The following is a 20705-nucleotide window of genomic DNA, read 5'->3' as shown; positions in this document are numbered from 1 at the left end:
TGAGGGTCGTTGATCTAAACTTTATCCAGAAACTATACGTTCTTTTCCAGAAAGTTCAATGGCCACACGGCACTGAAAATCAGAAATATGTATTGTTTTGATAGAAAAATGCATACTACATTTCTTCTTCCGTCAACATCGCTATGAATGGTTGCAACAACGAAATTTTCGGTAAAATGTGTCAGTTTTGCAGTTTATTGTCGTCCATATCACTTGATCAGTCTTGATCATGATCATATCGTCAGTCTTGATCATATCGCTTGATGATCTACCAACGATTTTGTTTTTAGGGTAGCTTAAAGGTTGAAGTTTCAAATTGGAATTTATTCGAATTGTCAGTCTAATTACTATGTCGGTTATTAATTGTCAGTTATTAATAATTGTCAAATAATTGTGGAATGCTTACTTATTTTCAAATTCAAGCTTATCAGACAATATTGCTGATAGAAAATGATCATCTTGCGACGGCTAAGGCTCCGATCATCTCCCAAAGGAGAATATGCGATGGCGTAATACTAATGATGCATGGGCCAAAGGCCCTTGCAGGCAAGGTTCAACTACTAAGACATTTTGACTAGTTGGCAATATGTTAGGCAGTTTTTCCAAAGTTTATCAATAGAGCAGTCACAGGGTGATATTACTAATTGAATTTCTATTTTAGACATTAATTTTTGCTTCTTCTTTTCTTTCTTAGGGTTGACAAACATCATCATATTCGGAAAGAATAAATACAAGAACAAGAAAAGAAGGCTACGAAAAGATAAGAGCATTGACTTAATGAGCTATTCTATCTTGGGGAAAGAAGAATCCCCCTCACCTAATCACTGCAGTTGGCAGGTATGCTGGATATGTTTGAACTTTTTACGGTAGTTAGAATTAATCAATTTTGAAAGTGGGCCAAAAGCCTTACCGATAGTCATCAGAGTTAAGAATTCATAGTAATACATAAATTTTGCCTTGGAGGACGTAATTGATTCAATGAAGTCTTTGGCATGAGTAGGATGGTATACTGGCTCATTGAATTTCCATTGAAGAATGTAGGTTCCTTCCATCGAGATGACATGCGATCCCTGCAATGTCAGAGTTCAAACTATAACAATATATACTATATAAACAATACTATAAAACATATATATATATATATATATATATATATATATATATATATATATATATATATATATATATATATATATATATATATATATATATATATATATATATATATATATATATATATATATATATATATATATATATATATATATATATATATAAAACATATAAATATATATAAAACATATATAACATATATAAATACTATATAACATATATAAAATATAAAGTAAACATACTATACAACAATATATAAACTATAACAATACGTTTATAAATACTAATAATAATTTGTATTAAAACAATGATCTCTTATGCACCTTCATTTTTGTGTAGTTATACGCCTCTATCAGCTTAACTCATTCCTTATTTATATCTTACGAGAGGTGTCATTAAAAGATTTGCTGGATGTATGTGAAGTGATACGAAACTCGGCCCAAATAAGCAATAAAGAGAAATATAAATTTGAATGTAAGAAAAAAATATATAATAGTTTGAAACAAGTAAGAAAAGGGTGAATGACAACACTAAAAATGATAAATAAATCGCCGAAAATTCAACGAGTTAAATCAAAGGCAAAATTGTGATGACACTCAAATTAAACAAATCAATGGAAAACTTACTGGCGGTCAATTTCAATTTGAAGTTTTGCTTTTAGAAGTTTCATTTTATATTTTTGCAATAAATTTTATCAGCAGTTTCATACGAAACTGATGCTCGCAACTGTTAATTTGTGGACATTTAGTGTTAATTAGTGGACACCACTGTTAATTAATGGAATAATTACAGGATTTCTCAAGTAATCAATCAATAATCTTAAACAAGCACCTGACAATACAAATTAGTGCCCACTAAGATTGGAATTTCTCCTCGAAGGAACAGGCAAATATATTCTGATCATCTATACTTCTATACTGGGGTTCTCAGACCTCCTGAGTTTGATGATATAAACTTAACAAGGATTAGTTTGGTTAGATTCTTAAGCTTGAATTATGATCATTTTATTTTTTACTCAACGGCATTGTATAGACACAAATCAGAGTTGAAAAAAAAAAAGCAAATTGCACCTATATAGGGTGGGAGGGAGTTGCTCCAATAGATTTATCAATCATGCGCATTAAAATACGCGTTTATTACTGAGCAGAATAATTGTCTGTTTGCTTGGCATTGTTAAAAGGTATTTGGTGTTGATTTATGCATGAGAGCCCAGCACTTAACAAAACAAAAAGAAGGAAATTAGAGATGAAATTGTGTCAACTACCAATATTTAGCATTTTTTTTAAAATCCATGTTTCTTTTCATTTGTTCGTTTGTATTCAAGTATTTAAATAACAATCCTATCGATACGCAGGCACAGAAAATGAAATAAAATACATATGATATAAACAAAATAAGAAATAAAACCCGACACAGTTTCTAAAACACAATCGTAGTCATTAAGTTTGCTTCTGGAAATTGTTTCAGACGAAATGACAAAAAAAAATAATATATTATTGTTACTATGAATGTCCGCAAATTGGTGAATGTCGACATTCACCAGTGAACGTCCGACATACCTTTTTTTCTCCTTGGATTAGTCAACGTTGCCAGTCAGTTTTTTCAGTTTAATGCGAGGTTTGATGATGACAGATTAGTTTAGAATAGATTAGGTTGGGCTAGGTTAACTTATGTTAGGTTTTTAGCCCATTTCTGATATTTAGAACCGAATTTAACCTAATCTCATATAAGCTAACCAAACATAAACTAACATAATCTAACCTAGATTAACTTTAACTTTTACCATCATAGCTTGCATAAGACTAAAAAACCTGACTGGCTAAGCTAATTGAATCCAAGTAGAAAAAAGGAATTTCGAACATTCACCGGTGAATTAAAGTAACTCATTAAAGCATTACAGACACTGACAATAAAACTGATTTTTCGAATTGATTAACTAGAAACGTACACAAATATAGTCCTAAAAAGGATAAATCGGTAATTCAATTCTCAATGAAAAAAACCTTCACATATGCGGTTTTTGGTAGTAGCGGGCATTAGATTTAAAAAAAGAAAGAAAAATGGGGAAAAACAGCCAAAATGTTGCACCAAACAGCTAAAGGTCTGGCTTTCCTTTGAAGATTTCACTATCTACAGAAATCAACAGATTCCTAGTCTTGAAAATTTCACACATAAAAAGTCTTAATGTGACTAATTAGTTTCCTTCAACATTGCACAACTGAGGAAAAGAGGATAAACTTTTCGAAGAGGAGATACTGCCCTATCCAAGAAGTACTACAGTACCTTCCCAGCTGCGGAAGAAGAATTTGGAGCTGATATGATTACATCCTATTATTTGTAGACTCGCGTGATTTTAGGGTACTTCTTTTTTTTATTTTATCCATTTCTGTTATTTTATACTCTGTCTTTTATAATACAAATTACGCTCCTGAAGTCTCGGATTTTACGTCAACTTCTTATCGCACATCTCGTATGATGTCGCGAAAGTTAACTCTCATCAAAATATTTTGGACATCCAGTATAGTATATCTGATTTACGTGTTCTATTACTTCAAATTCCAAAATTAAGGTTATTAAATTATCTTTATTTTATCAGACTACGTAATTTGGTTGATCTTACTAATTACAATAGTTGAAGTAAAGCTTCATAGCCATAGCTATAATTTGAGTTCACCCTAAATACTGTATAATTGCTATGATAAATTAATTTCCAGTCAACGATTATTCGTAGACTAGTGGGATTTTGTTTTTTTTTATGCCATCCCATTTTTCTCGTTTAGATTAGCCCCCCCCCCAAAAAAAAATCACAAACTCAACCAAAATTACAAGCAGAATGTAGACAAAGCCGTATACAGAGAGGAAGGGGGTTGGGAGTTGAATTCCCCCCAAGTTTTTTTCCACCTCATAAAAACGTAACAAAAATTCCTATAAACAAATTTTTGATGTGTCTTTTAAAGCTTTGTTTTTGTAGCTCCCCCACCCGAACAAAACCCTGGATACAGCCCCGAAAGTAGATGGTAGCACTTTCGGATCCCAGGGAAGAAGGTTCCTTTTTGGATCCAGAAAATTTTCAATTTGTTGTTCTAAGAATAAATTTCGGTGATGGGACCACAAAACCGTCAGACGCTATAAGCACTTTTAGGTTCTAGTCTCACTTCATTTTAAAACTGCTGCCTGTCTTTCAGTCAAAAGCAGAAACATAGCTCGAAGAAAAGAATGTCTCAGATAGTCCTCCCTGACGTAGGTTACAAAATTTTACTTCAACTATTGTAATTAGTAAGATCAACCAAATTACGTAGTCTGATAAAATAAAGATAATTTAATAACCTTAATTTTGGAATTTGAAGTAATAGAATACGTAACTCAGATATACTATACCGGATGTCCAAAACATTTTGATGATAGTTAACTTTCGCGACATCATACGATATGTGCGATAAGAAGTTGACGTAAAAGCCAAAAATTTAGGGGCGTAATTTGCTATGTTGCAGGGATGGGGGGGGGGACTTCCCCTCCCAGACCTCGGTTTGCCCAACCCTCCCCGGACCCCAGCTTGTCCACCCCCCCCCCTCTGAAATTTAGTTTCTTGCAAAATCTTGTTAAAACTAAGAAAAACCTGCCTAATTCAAGCATCAACAGAAACATATCAGTTTTTTTAGTACATATTTACCTTTATAGTACTTTTATATTACTAAATAGTACCTTTATGGTCCAAAATGGATTGTTTTTTAGTTTTTACTGTCATTTTCACTTGATTTGAGAAAATTGGCTTTAACTTTGCCCCCCCCCTCCCCCCAAGGATTTTGCCGAAATTGTGCCACTGTCAAAATTGTGGTTGAATAAAAAAAAAACTATACATGGGTGAGAAAATAGAGAAATTTGGTCTGTTGAAGTTTATTGTTACACGGTATCACTGCACTATGGTCATTTTGGGAAGAACCAGTTTACTCGATTGAAAGAGTTATTTATTTGAGTTTCGGTCTGTAGATCCTATTAGAGCAACATTCCAATTGTATTCTTTATGCAATATATATAATCAAGAGATAACCCAGATTTTCCACGTTCAGGACTCGGCAGAACTTACGCCTGATTGCAACTATTTTAGTTTACCCCTCGGTAGTGCGGCTTTTTTTTTTAATCCGCAAACTAGTAGCAGTAGATCTGGTCGGTCGAGACAGAGTGAATACAGCATAACTGGTATACGTAGCAACAGCTCGATACACACCCAATCAGAGCAAATTTTATCGCATCAAACAAAAGAACGCTTTTCGATGAATAAGACAATATTTTCTTTCTTATCAAAATCTTAATCTCTACCAGAAAAAGAATAACTCTGAAACGACGCACAATGATGAGCATAGAATTCAAATATGAAATGAAGTAAGCGATGCGACATCTAAGACTCGTCGATTTTTCATGATACACTGCCCTGCGGCTCAAAATGGTAGAAAGAGAGGCGGTAGCAGCGATTTCATTTTAGGAAAAAAAATCGATTGTGACACTTTCTAGTGTCTTTTTAGACAGCATTACGTGCTTAATCAGATCAGCTAGACATTATCTTCTGAACCACCAACAGGCTCAAAAATGTCTCACAAAAATGTCACAGATAGTTACATAGTGACAGATGAGTAGAACAGCCCTAATTTCTGGAGCTGGTGATGGACAAATTAGCATAGGCACGGGGTTGTTTGTAGATAAAACTTTTCCACATCATGCAAGCTTTTTTAACTGCTACCAAACGAAACATGCGCAGAAATAGCCATTTAGACTAGATGCAACTATCCACAATACAAAATAAAGGAGAATCTCAATCATAGGCAGCGTGCTAGCGTTTCTTTTTTAAGAACGTTTAACGTTTTTTTTAAGGGGTTTCCATCTCAATATAAAAGTAAAGCAGTAGAGTCACCTTGAAGAAATTTCTAGACAAAAGTAAAAAATTACTAGAAATACTTGAAAAATACAACATTTTTTGGAGTTGGAAACCCCTAGCCTGCGCTAAATGTGTCTTGACTTAAAACAAAGAATAACAAAAATGAACCATCTTTGATTTTAGAATATATACAGTTTGATATAATTCGCTTTCAATTTCAGAGGTTGAGTAAATAAAATGTCAAAAGATTTCCTTATAAGCTGATTTTGGGCTTGTTGGCATAAATGGACTTATTGCACGCTGGTGCAATAAGTCCAATAAGTGCTGGTTGCCCGCTGGTGTGCCTCAATATTCAGAATCAGCATCATCGATTATTCTAACAAATCATCGATTACCTCCTACCAAATGCAGCAATAAAAATTGAAAATTCCTTTTTATTTTGAGTCGAACTTTTCGAGTTCAAGCTGACAAACTTTTCCTTGCTTATTTACAAGACATGTGATTTGCCGTACCTAGTAGGGTTTAATAGTAGATGACCAAACCAGGTATGAACAAGTTTCCGAAGCTGCAAGTAGCAAAATCGTCACAATTCCAAAACCTGCCGACACTATGGCAGCACAACTCGTGTTTTGACAGCTTTTCTTTGAGCAAAAAGTATTTTTATATGTAAAAATGATATTTTCCGGCAAAATCTACCAACAAATTTGAAAACTGCCAAGTAGCATTGCTGCTTTTCTACGCAACTGTTTTCCATGACGGGACCAAAGATCCTACTCTTCCAATAGATGTGGTAGTAGCAGCTTTCAACCAAAACCTAATTTGCATCGAAATAATATACCGCGGCCGCCCTTTTCGTCAGTATTCGCACTTTATATCTGCATAAAAGGAAGGGAGCTCAACAAGTCCAAACAACATACATACAGAAATATCCAGTCCCCCCTTCCCTTTAAAGATCTTCCAATTAAACTCAGACATTTTCGGCTATTTCAACTTACAACAGTGTCTAACTTCAAGATACATTGAAAAATGAAACTGATAATTGGTCTGAGTTGTTCAAGCTTTATATTAGACAAAGTCTGATTATGGAATGGCCTCATCAAGACTATGTTTTCTCTCGACGAGCCTTATAAAAGGATTGTTTTAAGACACCAAATTTCTTCTAATAAAATATATCTTTTTAAGAAACAACTTGAAAACTTCTTAACAAAAGATTTGTTTAATAAAAAAATGAATCTGTCTTTCAAATGAACCTGACTGCCCTTTTTAACTTACTTGAATACTTTCTCCTTCGTGACAAGTAAGCGGATTCTCGACAATAAAATAATCGATGTCCTTCTTCCAGGATCTTTCTATCACTGAGCGATGGTCTGAGTCAACTAAAAGCTGGTTCATGCTGGTCAACACATCCAAGGGAGATCCATGGGTAGCTGAAAAAAATCTCTTTTAAGGACATGGGAAAAAGAAAGCGTCTCCACAAAGGCTCAACACTGCAGGACATCACACTGTCTATGTATATATTAAAGGTTTTCACTTGACTTCCTTTTGTACATAGGACAGTGAAAAAGAAAAACAAAGGACAGTGAAAATGAATTACAGTTGTTTGCACTACTCAAATAGAAGCTTATACAACTATACACACATATATTGAAAAATTAGAAAACACCAGGATTTCAATTTTTAATGAAAAAGGCTTCCAAATGCAGTTCTGCTGTTTCTGGCAGTGTCAGACAAAAATTACAAAAAAGAAGAGAAATGCAGCTGAGAATAATAAAGAAAAAAGCTGAAAACTAGGGCACGGAACAGCTTAAGAAAGCGCATCTTTCTTTAGAAAGTTTAGTCCTTGGGAATTAACAAATTATTAATGTTTTAATTTTCACAGACAAAAGGTTTGTGACATGGATTATTTTTGTTTATTGTTTTCACGGTTCAACCTGGCAACACCTATAAAAATATGAAATATCTTTTAAATTCTGTAGACTAGTCTGCGTCCAGAATAACCAAGCAAAGACTATATTCAGTCTAAAAAATAAAATTGAAAAACAAAGAAGATGCCTAGTTTCAGGAACTTTCAAACTGGATCTAATGAAAACAGTTTCAAAAGAAGGAAAACAAGAAAAAAAATAAATAAAATAAAGAAAATTATATATATATATAACAGGATAAAAAAAAATTTCTTCCTTTGGTGATACTACTACACACGAGTATATACATCAATGACCAAACATAGTTTTTATCTCAAAAATCTCTTAAGAAATTCTGTATTTATAATTCTTTATGAAATGTGTTTCTCAAAATTTTTTAAATACATCTTCTTTTCAATAATGAGAGCTCACGGGTTAGTCTTTTAACAGATTTCATTTTTAGGAAACGCTCTAGTCAAATTTTATGTCCAAAGAAAAAATCAACATCTAATCATGTCAAAATTGTGGCAAGTGAAAACATGAAGATACCACGACATCGGTAACAAAACAATGTTTCATAGTGTAACCAGCAGCATTTTCGTATGTTTTATGCTTATATTAACATAAAGACTACACAGACAGACCTTTGATTGTTTCCTGGCATTCGGTATGCGGCAGGCTAGTATATGTGATAATCGTAGTCACTTGTCTTTTAACCGCATACTAATGTAAACTGCTTTTCAAGCTTTTCTCCCACTAATTATTTTGCTTTAATTACGATATTACATAATTCAGTAGCAACCAGACGTTTCCCATTGCACATACAGTATAAAATTTATATATTAAGCATTAGCATAATTATCGTTTTATTCTTTAATTTTGAGTCGTGCGTTGGCAAATCAGCAATTTCAGTTGAATTAAGAAATTCTGGCGGGATTTGAATTCCTCCTTCCTGTTTATGCTTCACAGAATCATTGTTCTTATAGGTTTTGTATTCTCCTGGGAAGCAATCGAGGGACCGAGCTTCTCTTGGTCCCTGATACTCTGCACATGGCAGTTTTGTATAATTATAATTCTCGCTGTCGCTAAATTCATTTTGTGATAAACTTCTCTAGCTGCTTTGAAACTAAAATTATTTTGATTATAGATGCAGAGAATCGAGTAAAGAATAAACCACCATTTTCATGGGAATTCTGCATAAAGCCATGACGTCACCAAAGGTTCGATACGATCACCCGGGAAAAGGACAACTCTTCTCTTAAAGTCATAACCCATCTGGATCATTTTTTCGTGCCAGAAAATGTCTTTCTGACTTGGGGAGACATATCCCAATAATAGAGGTTTCTTGTGGAGCTATCAATGCTTCCTTCACACAACATCATACATCCAACGTTCATTTCCAGGCGGTAGCAAAACTTTCAAGCCATATTATCGTTTACCACGGGAAAATGCTCCGTATAACATACCACAATTATGAACAGGTGTAGGGAGGTCGAAACCAGCAATTTCGAAAGCTTGCGCTTGTGATCTATATATGGTCATCAGAAGTAGTGGTCAAAGTGAAAATTGATGTCGTTATACTGTACATCTAGACTGACCTTTACTGGAGTCGAGCATAACTCCACGAATGTGAACTTCTTTTCCAGGTTTCCCCCAGTAATTATTTTTAATGTAATAATGTTATTACATAATTCAATAAAAACCAGGCATGCTCAATTACGCATACCATGTGAAATGTCTAAATTACGCATAAGCATGATTATCGTATTATTCTTTGGTTTAAATTCATGTGGTGGCAAATCTGCAATTTCAGTCGAATCAAGAAATTCTAGCGTGAATTCTATTCCTCCTTCCTATTTATCCTTCAGAAAATCATAACTTTTATAGAATTTGTATTCTCTTCCGAGGCGATCAACAATATTTGCATCAATTTTACTTTCTTCTTTCCTGAGGGACGCTAGAATTGCGCGTTCCTTCATTCCATTGTAATTTTGACTCGCAAGGCAATCTCCAAATATTTCCCCAATCAAATTACCATTGGAAATCACATCCTCAGTCAAATCAACTTCTTTGAAGTCATCTTTGGGAAGATTTCCATTTCCCAGTTCGAGGATATTTTACGAATACTTCTTGTTCAGGATCCGTAAACATATTTTTCTTTCTAACGAAAAGTTCTGAAGTACTTTCAGAAACCATTTTTTTTTTTTTGTCCACTACGATTGCTTCAGAGTTGAACAGATAAGTACTAAAGGTACTAAAGAAAATAATCACCAGCAGCTAAAATTTTCCACCCGAAGGGCAAGTTGGGGACTTGCAATAGACAACAACAACAACAAAGCCATACTTTGTAAACCATACCTGGGTAACAGCAGCATCTTATTTTTAAGGAAAACGTCAACTTGAGCAGTTCTAATAGAGTGGATGCGATTCCAGTAAACTTGACTAATTTATCTTCCAGATTTTCTTTGAGTGACTATATATAAAGCTGACGATTTTGAAGGCCACACAGATTACATGTTGACATCCATAAAATCGTGACTAAATCTATGGTAACATTTTGGTTGAGTAAGCAAATGGTGTCGAGCTGAATGTGTTGGTGGCCACAAAGAATGCGGTGCAAGATGTTATGCACAAAGGGTTTACTGGTACCGACTAGTCCTTCTTTGAAAAAACCTTTTTTCACCATAGTTAGAATCATTGACTGTCCGTAAAATACTGTTCACAATTTCGATGACTTTTCCTTCCAGAGGCCGATAGTGGCAGCTGTCTCATCGGAATCTAAAACATCCATATTTCAGTTATATTGGTAAGTGCCAATGTCGTCCATACCACATCGTTCCCCTAAAAAGTAAAATTTACTTTCTGTTGCTATCGTATTTAACTTGGATGTAATAACATGGTAAGCACGTTCATTAGCAGTATCTTCAGATGTATAATTTTGTTGTGAATGCAGGATAAAATCTTTAGCCAACTGACTTTTTGGTTCCTTTGTGAAAATCACAATAGTACTACAAGATGAAAAAGTAGAGTTTTCATTAGGTATTCGGGCACGTATTACTAAAATGACAAAAAAATTTACCAAGCTAAAGTAAAAAAAAAAAATGTAATTTTGGTGAGACATTTGTCTTTGTCATTTGTCTTTAGATAGTGCACTAACTTTAAAAGAAAATATAGGCCCAGTACAACCAGTACATGCGTACTGCCTGTGGCAACCCTTATTACTATTACTACTACTAACAACTCGCTGCATCGCTCAGCCGCTAGAAGCTTACAGAGCTATGGACGCTTTAACTCCATCCCAATCTATTCAAAGCCTCCCTCTTCACACCCTCCCAAGAAGTTCTCATTTCCCTTAAATCTGTCCTTACAACATCCTCCCACCCCATTCGGGGACAAGCTGTTTTTTGTTTGACCCAAGACGGTTGGGCGACAAGGACAATCTTTAGCAATATGTCATCCTTCATTCACAGAACGTGCACCAGCCATCTCGACCTTTTTCTCATTATAGCCCTAGAAAGGGGGATTGAACAACACTTTTCGTATAACTTGCTGCTTATGATACGGTCAGTCAGTCGGGTACCCAAAACAATTCGTAGGTAATTTGTATGGAAAAGATCAAGCAAATCCTCTTCCGTTTTCGAAGCACCCACACTTCAGAACCATACTTGACCACTTTCATCACTGTAGTTTCCAATATTCTAATCATGGTTCGCATTCTTATATTCGTAATCTCCCAAACTTTTTCCAACTGTGAAAGCACAGTGGGCCTAAGCTATTCTACTTTAAATATCTTCACTACACCCACCGTTTTAACCAGTAATACTACTTATGTAAGTCAAGCTGTTCACTTGATCGATCTTCTCGTTACTCAACGTCACCTCTTCACCTTCACTTATTCCTAGTCTTAGCGACTTAGTCTTTTTAACATTAATTTTCAAACCTATTCTTTCACACTGAACTCGTAAAACCTCTAAAAGTTCATTTCTTTTGCTGGTATTTTTATCTAGGATACTTTAATCATCAGTAGAATCTAACTCCGGGAGAGTTTTACTTCTCCATTTGATTCCATGCTCTCGCATTGCCTTTCCTGTGATCCTTAGTCCAAAGTTAACCAAAATGATTCATATAAATGGGGATAGAACGCAACCATGTTTTAGTCCTAATTCAATACGAAACCAGCTACTAACCTCATTTCCTAACTTACCCGCAGCAATTTTATTCTCAAACATAGCACTAATCCCTTCAATGTATTTATCTGGTATACCATACAGGGATAGGACCTTTGTTAAAGTTTTTTATCACCTGAGTCTAAAACTTGCTAATAATTTATAAAACCAAGGACTAATAGCGTTTGATGACACAGGTACTTCCCCCTTTTCAAAAATCATATTCATACTACTATAATTTTTTAATCCTTTTAGTACTGACATTAATTCTTCCTCTAAAGATAAATCTTCCTTCACATCCAAGGTGTCTAAACTATTTCATTCTTTCTATATCTTCTCCAGTAGCTTTACCACGGTTTACCACATCTTCAAAATGTTCAACCCATTTATCTGCCCCATTTTTATCTATAACTGGGACAAATCCAGACTGGCTATTCCCTCTCAATTTATTAACATGTCAGTACAATATTTTAATAATAGGCCATCTGGCTACATCTTCCAGATACCCGATAATTTTGTCCATGGCCTCCACTTCACACCTCCTTAAATCCTATTTTAATGCTTTCTCCCCTTTCTTTACATTCTCCTTATTTTCATATGATCTATTACATTTATTACAGTAAACTATCTCCTAGCGGTTTAAATTTGTCGATATTAACAACTGTATGAGCATGACTATGAAGCAATGCTTAGAAGGGAAAAATTAAAGTCATACTTGGAGATGAAACTTGTTCCTTGGGAGGCTCAGTGACCTTTGTCCTAAGTACAGTAAAATCAACATCCTGCTTGGTCACATCAAAATCCCAGCAGATAACACCTCCTTTCTCAGCCGCAGAAATCACTTCCTCGTGTACCTGAAAATGAAAAAAAAAATTTTACTCTAGATTTAAGTATTTTCTCCATCTTTTCAAATTTTAAACTTGTTAAAACCAAAAATATTAAGAAAGAACTTCGAAAATGGAATAAAAATATGGACATTTTAAGATTCACGAACTTTATTTTTTTACCTGAAAGCGAAAGATTTTTTGTCTATTTAAACTATTTTTGATGATTATTTTTTTTTTTTTTTTTTTTTTTTTTTTTTAAACAAATAATCTCAAAATATTTATCATCTTTCGCTGTCAGGTAGACAGTATATATATATATATATATATATATATATATATATATGTATATATATATATATACATATATATATGGAAGAATTTTCACCGATATTGATCTAAAACGACATAGTCTACAAGTCTGAATAGTAGACTAACATTACGTCCAGAAATACATTGTATGAATTCGCTATTTTTCAATGTTCAGTAGTAATTTGCAGAAATATTCACTTCTTGAAGTCTATCGAGAACCACAGTTGCATAAGCACTTTAGTTTCTTTAATTTCGTTTAAAAAGAAATCTATAACTGTAGTTCTCAATAGATTTCAAGATTCATTATTTCTTCGAATTATTTTTGAACATTTAATTTAACGAATTATAAAATGTATTTCTGGACGTAATATTAGTCTACTTTCAACTTGTAGGCTATGTCGTTTTGTCAAAATCAGTAGAAAATTATATCATATATAGTATATATTTATTCATATTTTTTGTCTATTATATTTATATATATATATATATATATATATATATATATATATATATATATATATATATATATATATATATATATTCCCCAAACACATGCAATCACAATTTTGAGATAGTAGCTTTCTTCAGCGTAGTTGAAAGGTTTGGAAATTACGTCTTTAGGGATGATGACCCCCCCTCCATCCCTCAGGATAAATGTTGTAAGTTATACCCCTGGGGCATATAAGTTTTTTTATGGAAAGAGTGGTCGTATAAACATCAGAGGGGGCTCATTGGATTGGAAATCAAAATTTCTACAGCCCTATCTAAGAGTCAACGTGGTCAAACAGCAGCTACACCTCTTTTCCTCCGCGTCGTATTTTCCCCAGATGTACCCGATAGAAAATTTTGAGATAGCCATTTGTTCAAAAAAAGACAAAGATGACATAGCAAGGTCTTTGGGGTTGACACCCCCCCTGAGTCTGGGGGCAGGGGTTCAATGGAGACAGTAAGCAAAGTTTAGACCAGAAGGGGGAAACAGAACACGAAGACAAAGAGCCACCAAAAGTGATACGACTGTACACATGTAAAAAACCCGAACGTTTTTTATTAATGATTCCGAGGACTCCAAACCTGAAGAGAGAGTTTAAGAGGACCGGAAGACTAGGTTCAAGACTTGATCCCACTAATTACGAACTATGAAAATTTATTAAGCAAATTTTATAAAATTTATCAAACAAATTAGATCGAACGTCAGTAAATTTTATTTGTCTTATAAAAACCAAGCAGCGTAAATGTGAAAGCGTTAAACCCGCATTTATGTGACAGCTATTGTCGACTCTCAAATGCAACCCAAAGACGGAAAGAGGTGCAACTGCTCCTATCCGAGGCAAAAATTAGCTCGCAGCAGTCTACGATCTGTACTACTGTTTGTCAAACATTGCTGAGCTTAACAGCGGCTTACTTAGTCAAAGATGTTGATAGTGAAAATTCAAAAAAATTGAAAAATAAAAACTAACCATTAGCAAAAATTGAAGATTAAACATTACAGAAAGCGAAGTCTAAAGAAGCAACTGTTTACCCTAAACGTGAATTTGACTGTGGGGAACTAAGCAACTTATTGAATTGAGGGGCTCTCGTGATATTCCAATAAGACATAGCTGGTCTTATGATACAAGTAATTTGTAATGTAAATCACATTTATTCACAGCACCTAAATCAGCTGCAACTCCGATTTATTGTCGTTACTATAAGCAAATTAGGCCCACGAAATAGAACCAATCATACACGAAGACGATTAAAATGTTTAGAGGGGGGGGGGGGGGTCAGTAAGTTCCCGATAGTTTAGAGGTATGATGCTCTAAAAAGAGTGTGATTTTATTTGAAAATTTATGTGGAGCTTTTTTAAGTGGCAAAGTAAGCAAAAATGAAATGTAATTTCTTAAATTGGTAAAGTCGGAACTTTTGGAATTTCAATGATTAGCCAAAATTGTGTTGCTTATTGTCTATCATGCGCAGATTTATCACAATCCAATGTACATCAGAAACGTATAAGTCGTTGCGCCATAAAGCATTGTTCTAATAACCACAGCCTTGTCAATGCTTGGTAAAATTCCAAATTATGTTACTATATATGACATGAAAGTAACCACGTCTTGCTATCAAAAGGAAGTTTGCAACAGAATTATCTTCCTATATAAGCAAGTTAGTTGAAAATGTTTATCGGCAAGCTCCTGAATCCCAAACTTCCATCTGTAGAAATGTTCTCAAAGAACACTCCCACAACCCACCTATCTGCCCGAGATCTTCCAAATTCTGATGAAAATTTGCATTTATCTGCTTTGGTTTTCTTAACCAGATGACGCCTGTCAGTCTGAATGCGGAGAGACACTGTAAGATTTCCCATATATTTTTCTTTTTGACAGCTCTGTTCTCTCAGTTGATTCAGTATTGCAAGCAATCATGAGCGTAAACCAGGAGAAGCCTCCTGGCATCGGTGGGATGGGCTATTTGATCTTCATATACTCCATAGCAGCAAACTAGTGTTAAACCATGTAATTATTCTGTTGCAGATGATTGTTGTCCAAGAAGTTGTGCGTTCTTACTTCTTAATTCGAGTCTTACCCCAATTCCAAAAAAAGGCAAAGTCACCACTCAATGGTCGTCTTTCCGCCCCATAACAGTCGGTACTACGTTTTATTAGCCATATGGGTGCAAGACATTATGTTCCATCCTTTGAATTTGAATTCCAACATCATCTCAACTATTCCTTCTCTTTTTCTCCCGTCAGGAATGCAACCATTGAGGCTGATGAGGCAAACGAAAGGTTGGTGCAAGCAGGTCATGATGCGCGTAATGCGTTTGACTCTGAATCACGCTGCTACGGTACTTCTTGCCGCAAAATATGAGGTAAGCCCTTCCTATATAAATCCCTTTGAGATATGTACTCTCGTATTACAGTTAACCTAATGGTCCACTTCCCAACTCAAGCTGACGACCCTCAAGTGTCCCAAACTGCTTCTCAGTACTCATCCACTCCCAATATTTTGTTGACTTGGAGATAGCTACAGGTCAAGGGGCTATTCCTTAGCCTTCGACCTTCAAAAACAGGTTTTTTTTGGTTGCAGTCACTTGCTCTATCGTCTTCCATCTTTGCCGGTTTTAATTTGTCGTTCGCCTATTTTTCAGACTATATCCTGAATTTGGTTGGTACTGTTCAGCGCATTAGCGATATTTTTGTCGCTACAATCCGAGAATGCGAATATTTTAATACCCAAGTCGGAACTCGTTTTTTTTTTCAACATCCCACTCGTAAGCAATAAGATCAAGCGATCTATCACATGGCTTATCTTGGTCTTCTAATTGGCTCGTCGATAAAGCTTACATGACAACTCTTAACTGCTCACAATGAAACACGAAGTGGGTATATGCTATGCATCTTTCGTCACGAATAAGATGCGCATCAAACGGTGTCTTCTTTCAAAACTTTTTAATTCTATTGCTCTACCACATTATACGCGCATGTCACCTTTCTGGAATTTATCAACAAATTCAGAAAATACAAACTCTGATCAGATTTATTTTGCTTCATAAAATATCCCACACGAACCCATATTTTCTTGTGGGATTTATTTCCCCACATGGCACCACAATTCTTATCTTGTAAGAAAATTCAACAATGTTGACTCCGTAACTGCCACAGAAAAGAACGTTTCTACGAATAACTTCTGTTTGTCAAAACTTAGCTATCTTTGGATATTGGTACTGACAAAGTAATCTGTTGAAGTTGTGATGTATTTTGAAGTGTTTAATCTTTTTCTTCGATGTTTCACTCTTTTATTCTTTTTTCTATTGTTATTATTCCGTCTTCTTATTTTATGTTTTTTTGTAAGACCGGCTTTTAAATAAATCAATAATCAAGACCAGCGTCCAAGAATACGCTCTTTGAATTCAAGTCCAAACTTACTTGTCCTTTGGTCAAAGAAACACATTTATACACACTTTCGTCGTAAATAAAACAGCCACTTTGCCTTTCTTTTTCAAACTGCTCTTCTGTCATATACATGGACTTTGGCACCATTGAACCATCTGCTGAGGAGATCTGAAAATAAATTTAAGAAGAAGATAGCAATTTCTGCCTGAAAAACCTAAAGATCAAAAATTTTAGGGAGAGAATTTAAACTTTAATCTCCTTTTATTCTGAATAATGTTTCTTAATATTTATTCTGACTTTTTGGGTATCTTGTCATACGGTTTTTCGAATATTATTTAGTAGTTCTAGTATTATACAGTATTTCCACTCTTCCGGTATCTTATATTTCTATTAAATTTACATGAATTGGCTTTAATTCATTTTTCCTTGTCTTCTTTGGGTTTCAAGTTCTGCTTTTTTTTTCAGTTATGCGTCACGCCCTTTTTCTCAAAAAATATGTTAAGAAATACTTTGAAAGAATAGACACTGACTAGCGCTCAAAGACCCTAATTTTAATCTAGGATATTCACCTGTGGCCACAGTTTACACACTCGTAACATGCCTTCACGATAACTTGCAAGATTTTTCAAATTTTTATAATAAGATATCTCGATAGACCTCTAGCTTAATCATGGCTTAGCAAATAGTAGCTTATCATAAAATAAATTCTTAGCACTTTTAAAGGCTGAATATGATTTAGTATTTAATTCAAAGAAAATTTTAAACAAAAACTAATACTGATGATGAGCGCATTAGTTTTGCACAAAACCAAATTGAAAATCGCATTTTAAAACTAAGTCATAACTAAGAAAATGAAGACGAAAAAAACAATACATACACTCTTATGTATAATATTCGACAAAAACACGCCAAAATTCAATGAATGAATAATTAGTAGAAAACAAAATAAGACAAGATTTACAACACAACACAACACAGGTACAATACTTAGAGGTTGGTTACAAATATATAAATACATACATATATATATATATATATATATATATATATATATATATATATATATATATATATATATATATATATATATATATATATATATATATATATATATATATATATATATATATATATATATATATATATATATATATATATATATATATATATATATATATATATATATATATATATATGTATATACCTAACGATTTTTGGAAAACCTTAATTAAGCCCCTTTATAAGAAAGGTGATAAAAGCGAGTGTGGTAATTATCGAGGCATTAGTCTGGTCTCTGTAGGTAGTAAATTACTTAGTAATATGATACTTTTTAGAATGAGAGATGCCGTAGACAAATTTTTAAGAGAAAAACAGTGCGGTTTTAAAAAAGGTAGAGGATGTGTCGACCAAATTTTCACTCTTAGGCTAAAAATTGAGAAGTGCCTGAGTTTTCAAACACCTTTGGTCTATATATATATATATATATATATATATATATATATATATATATATATATATATATATATATATATATATATATATATATATATATATATATATATATATATATATATATATATATATATATATATATATATATATATATATATATATATATATATATATATATATATATATATATATGTGTGTGTGTGTGTGTTTAAATCTACCCCAAACGTTTTAGATGAGTTGTTGAGCCTTCGACACTCCTCTTAGCATTTCTTTACTGGGTGTTTCTACAGAGGTGTATTCACTTCACAGTTGATTAAAAAGTTTCGGTAGTTGTGATTGACACATATGTTTATAACAACTGGAATATTAGATACGTTTCTGAAATAACATTGTTTCTTTTTTCTCAGGTTCTTTTCCAAGTAAACACAAGTGATGCATCTAATGAAATATAAAGAAAAATTTACTGTTTGGGCTTTTGAAATGAAGTTAAAAGATTATTTTGGAAATAATATTTAGGTATTTAGACAGTATTTATTTTTGAAAATGAAAATGTAGGTTAATCTTTTTTTAACAAACATTTTCTATTATATTTTCCCTTTCTGAAGTCCATCCAAAGCCTATCGGGAATTAGACTTTAAAGGTTTCGGAAACCTAGTTCATAGCAAGGGGCATATAGGGTCAAGCTAGTAACGTTTACTTACAGCCAATAGAAATCCCCAAACTTACTTATGCAATTTTATGTATTATAACCCTGCAAGACTGAAGCCATTTTAATCAGCTAAATACCGTATTTTTTTTTGCAAATATCTCTAACTCAGACCCCCCTCTCTATAAAAAAGAAAACTGTATTCGTGAACAGCTTAGAACTTATAACCCCCCTCTTGTCAAATAGTGCAAACACAGCAGTCTACATGCTTTTGGACACAATGATATGACATCTAAATTATCACTCGGGATATGCAACTGCTTTTTAGACAAACTTAGATCTCCAAAGATATTCAACAATCAATGGTGCCATTAGATAATATTGAGGCAGCAAAACACAAATGATTCAATGCATAAACAGTTTATGCATAAACAGTATAATGCATAGCGTTGTTACTTTTTGAACAGTAGCGTACCTCGTAGTTATCTTAATGACTGAGAGTGGAATTTGGCCCAGAAGCGATTATTGAATTTTGAAGGATTATTGAAAAAGGACATTAAGTGATGTATTCACTTTCTTCAATTATGTGATAAAGTATAAATTTATCAAATTTGACACCCCCAGTCCAAAATTAACGCTGTCTTGTTTTAAATGCTTTCTTTGATAAAATAATGACAAAAGAAGCCTTTAGCATAACTGGAATTAGGCCTAAGTAAATATCTTCTTCTTTATTAATAAAAAAAATTTCAATTATATTTTCCCTCTACTAAATTCATCCAATTTCAATCAGGAATTAGACTTTAAAGGTATCAGAAACCCAGTTTTTAGCAGTTTTTTTTAATAGTAGCGCCAGTTTCCACTCTTATAAATTTCCATACTCTTTGCACCAGGTTATATACTCAAATTTCCATACTGCAGCTATATATCAATTTTTTATAAGCCAAATTCTTTAGCAAGACATACAAAACCTTAAGTGTATATAATGCATGAACCATGTTTAGTTGAATCTCTCTTGGATAAAAGTGGATACACACTTCCATGACAAACTGTGGCATTTGGTAAACGAAAAATTTTATGGATCAATTACATTTCAATTCTATTATCTCAATCAAACGCTAGAAAACTCAGCTTAACCTTCGTTAACGTTAATGCCAATGGGATACTTTTTGTCAGAAAAAAAACAAGTTCATTATCAAAATAAAAACAAAATACTTCTTCCGTCTTAAAGATTTTTTTTCCGGAAAAATGTAAAAGCCGTTATATCTTGTAAACGAGGCATCAGAGTTATCAAATTTAAAGCGCCATCTACCTACACGGACTATGAACGACAAGCAAATCCCAATCAAAATATCTTACACCTTCTTCCAAGAAATTATCAAATGACGCAGGGATTGAAACCAAATTGCTACCATCTTCAAACTAAAATAAAACCATATTAACAGATAATCAATAATACATATTTAAACTATAGTAGTATATTTAAATATACTTCAAACATCGTCAGTGCAATACCAAAAATTCATTGTTCAACTTCTAAGCTAATTACCAAA

At 33.5% G+C, this 20705-nt stretch overlaps 1 protein-coding gene across 3 annotated transcripts in view; it reads right to left on the bottom strand.

The window, feature by feature from the left end:
- Positions 1-20705, bottom strand: part of retm (real-time) — a 126855-nt gene that overhangs the window by 7261 nt on the left and 98889 nt on the right. Inside the window, exons 13-17 of one of the 3 annotated variants that reach the window (XM_089088275.1) lie at positions 20512-20574; positions 17091-17225; positions 12766-12904; positions 7256-7410; positions 911-1070 (exon numbers count right to left, since the gene is read on the bottom strand). In XM_089088275.1, coding sequence (XP_088944401.1) covers positions 911-1070; positions 7256-7410; positions 12766-12904; positions 17091-17225; positions 20512-20574 — 652 coding nt within the window. The remainder of the gene's footprint in view (positions 1-910; positions 1071-7255; positions 7411-12765; positions 12905-17090; positions 17226-20511; positions 20575-20705) is intronic. The other 2 variants (XM_089088284.1, XM_089088292.1) reach the window with 2 other exon arrangements.

Source organism: Artemia sp. Qi Xiang Cuo, chromosome 1 (assembly GCF_049724085.1).
Source record: "Artemia sp. Qi Xiang Cuo chromosome 1, ASM4972408v1, whole genome shotgun sequence".
In the NCBI taxonomy this organism is placed as follows: Eukaryota; Metazoa; Arthropoda; class Branchiopoda; order Anostraca; family Artemiidae; genus Artemia; species Artemia sp. Qi Xiang Cuo.
The sequence above is the reverse complement of the archived record's forward strand: the minus strand, read 5'-3'. Positions and strand labels throughout refer to the sequence as shown.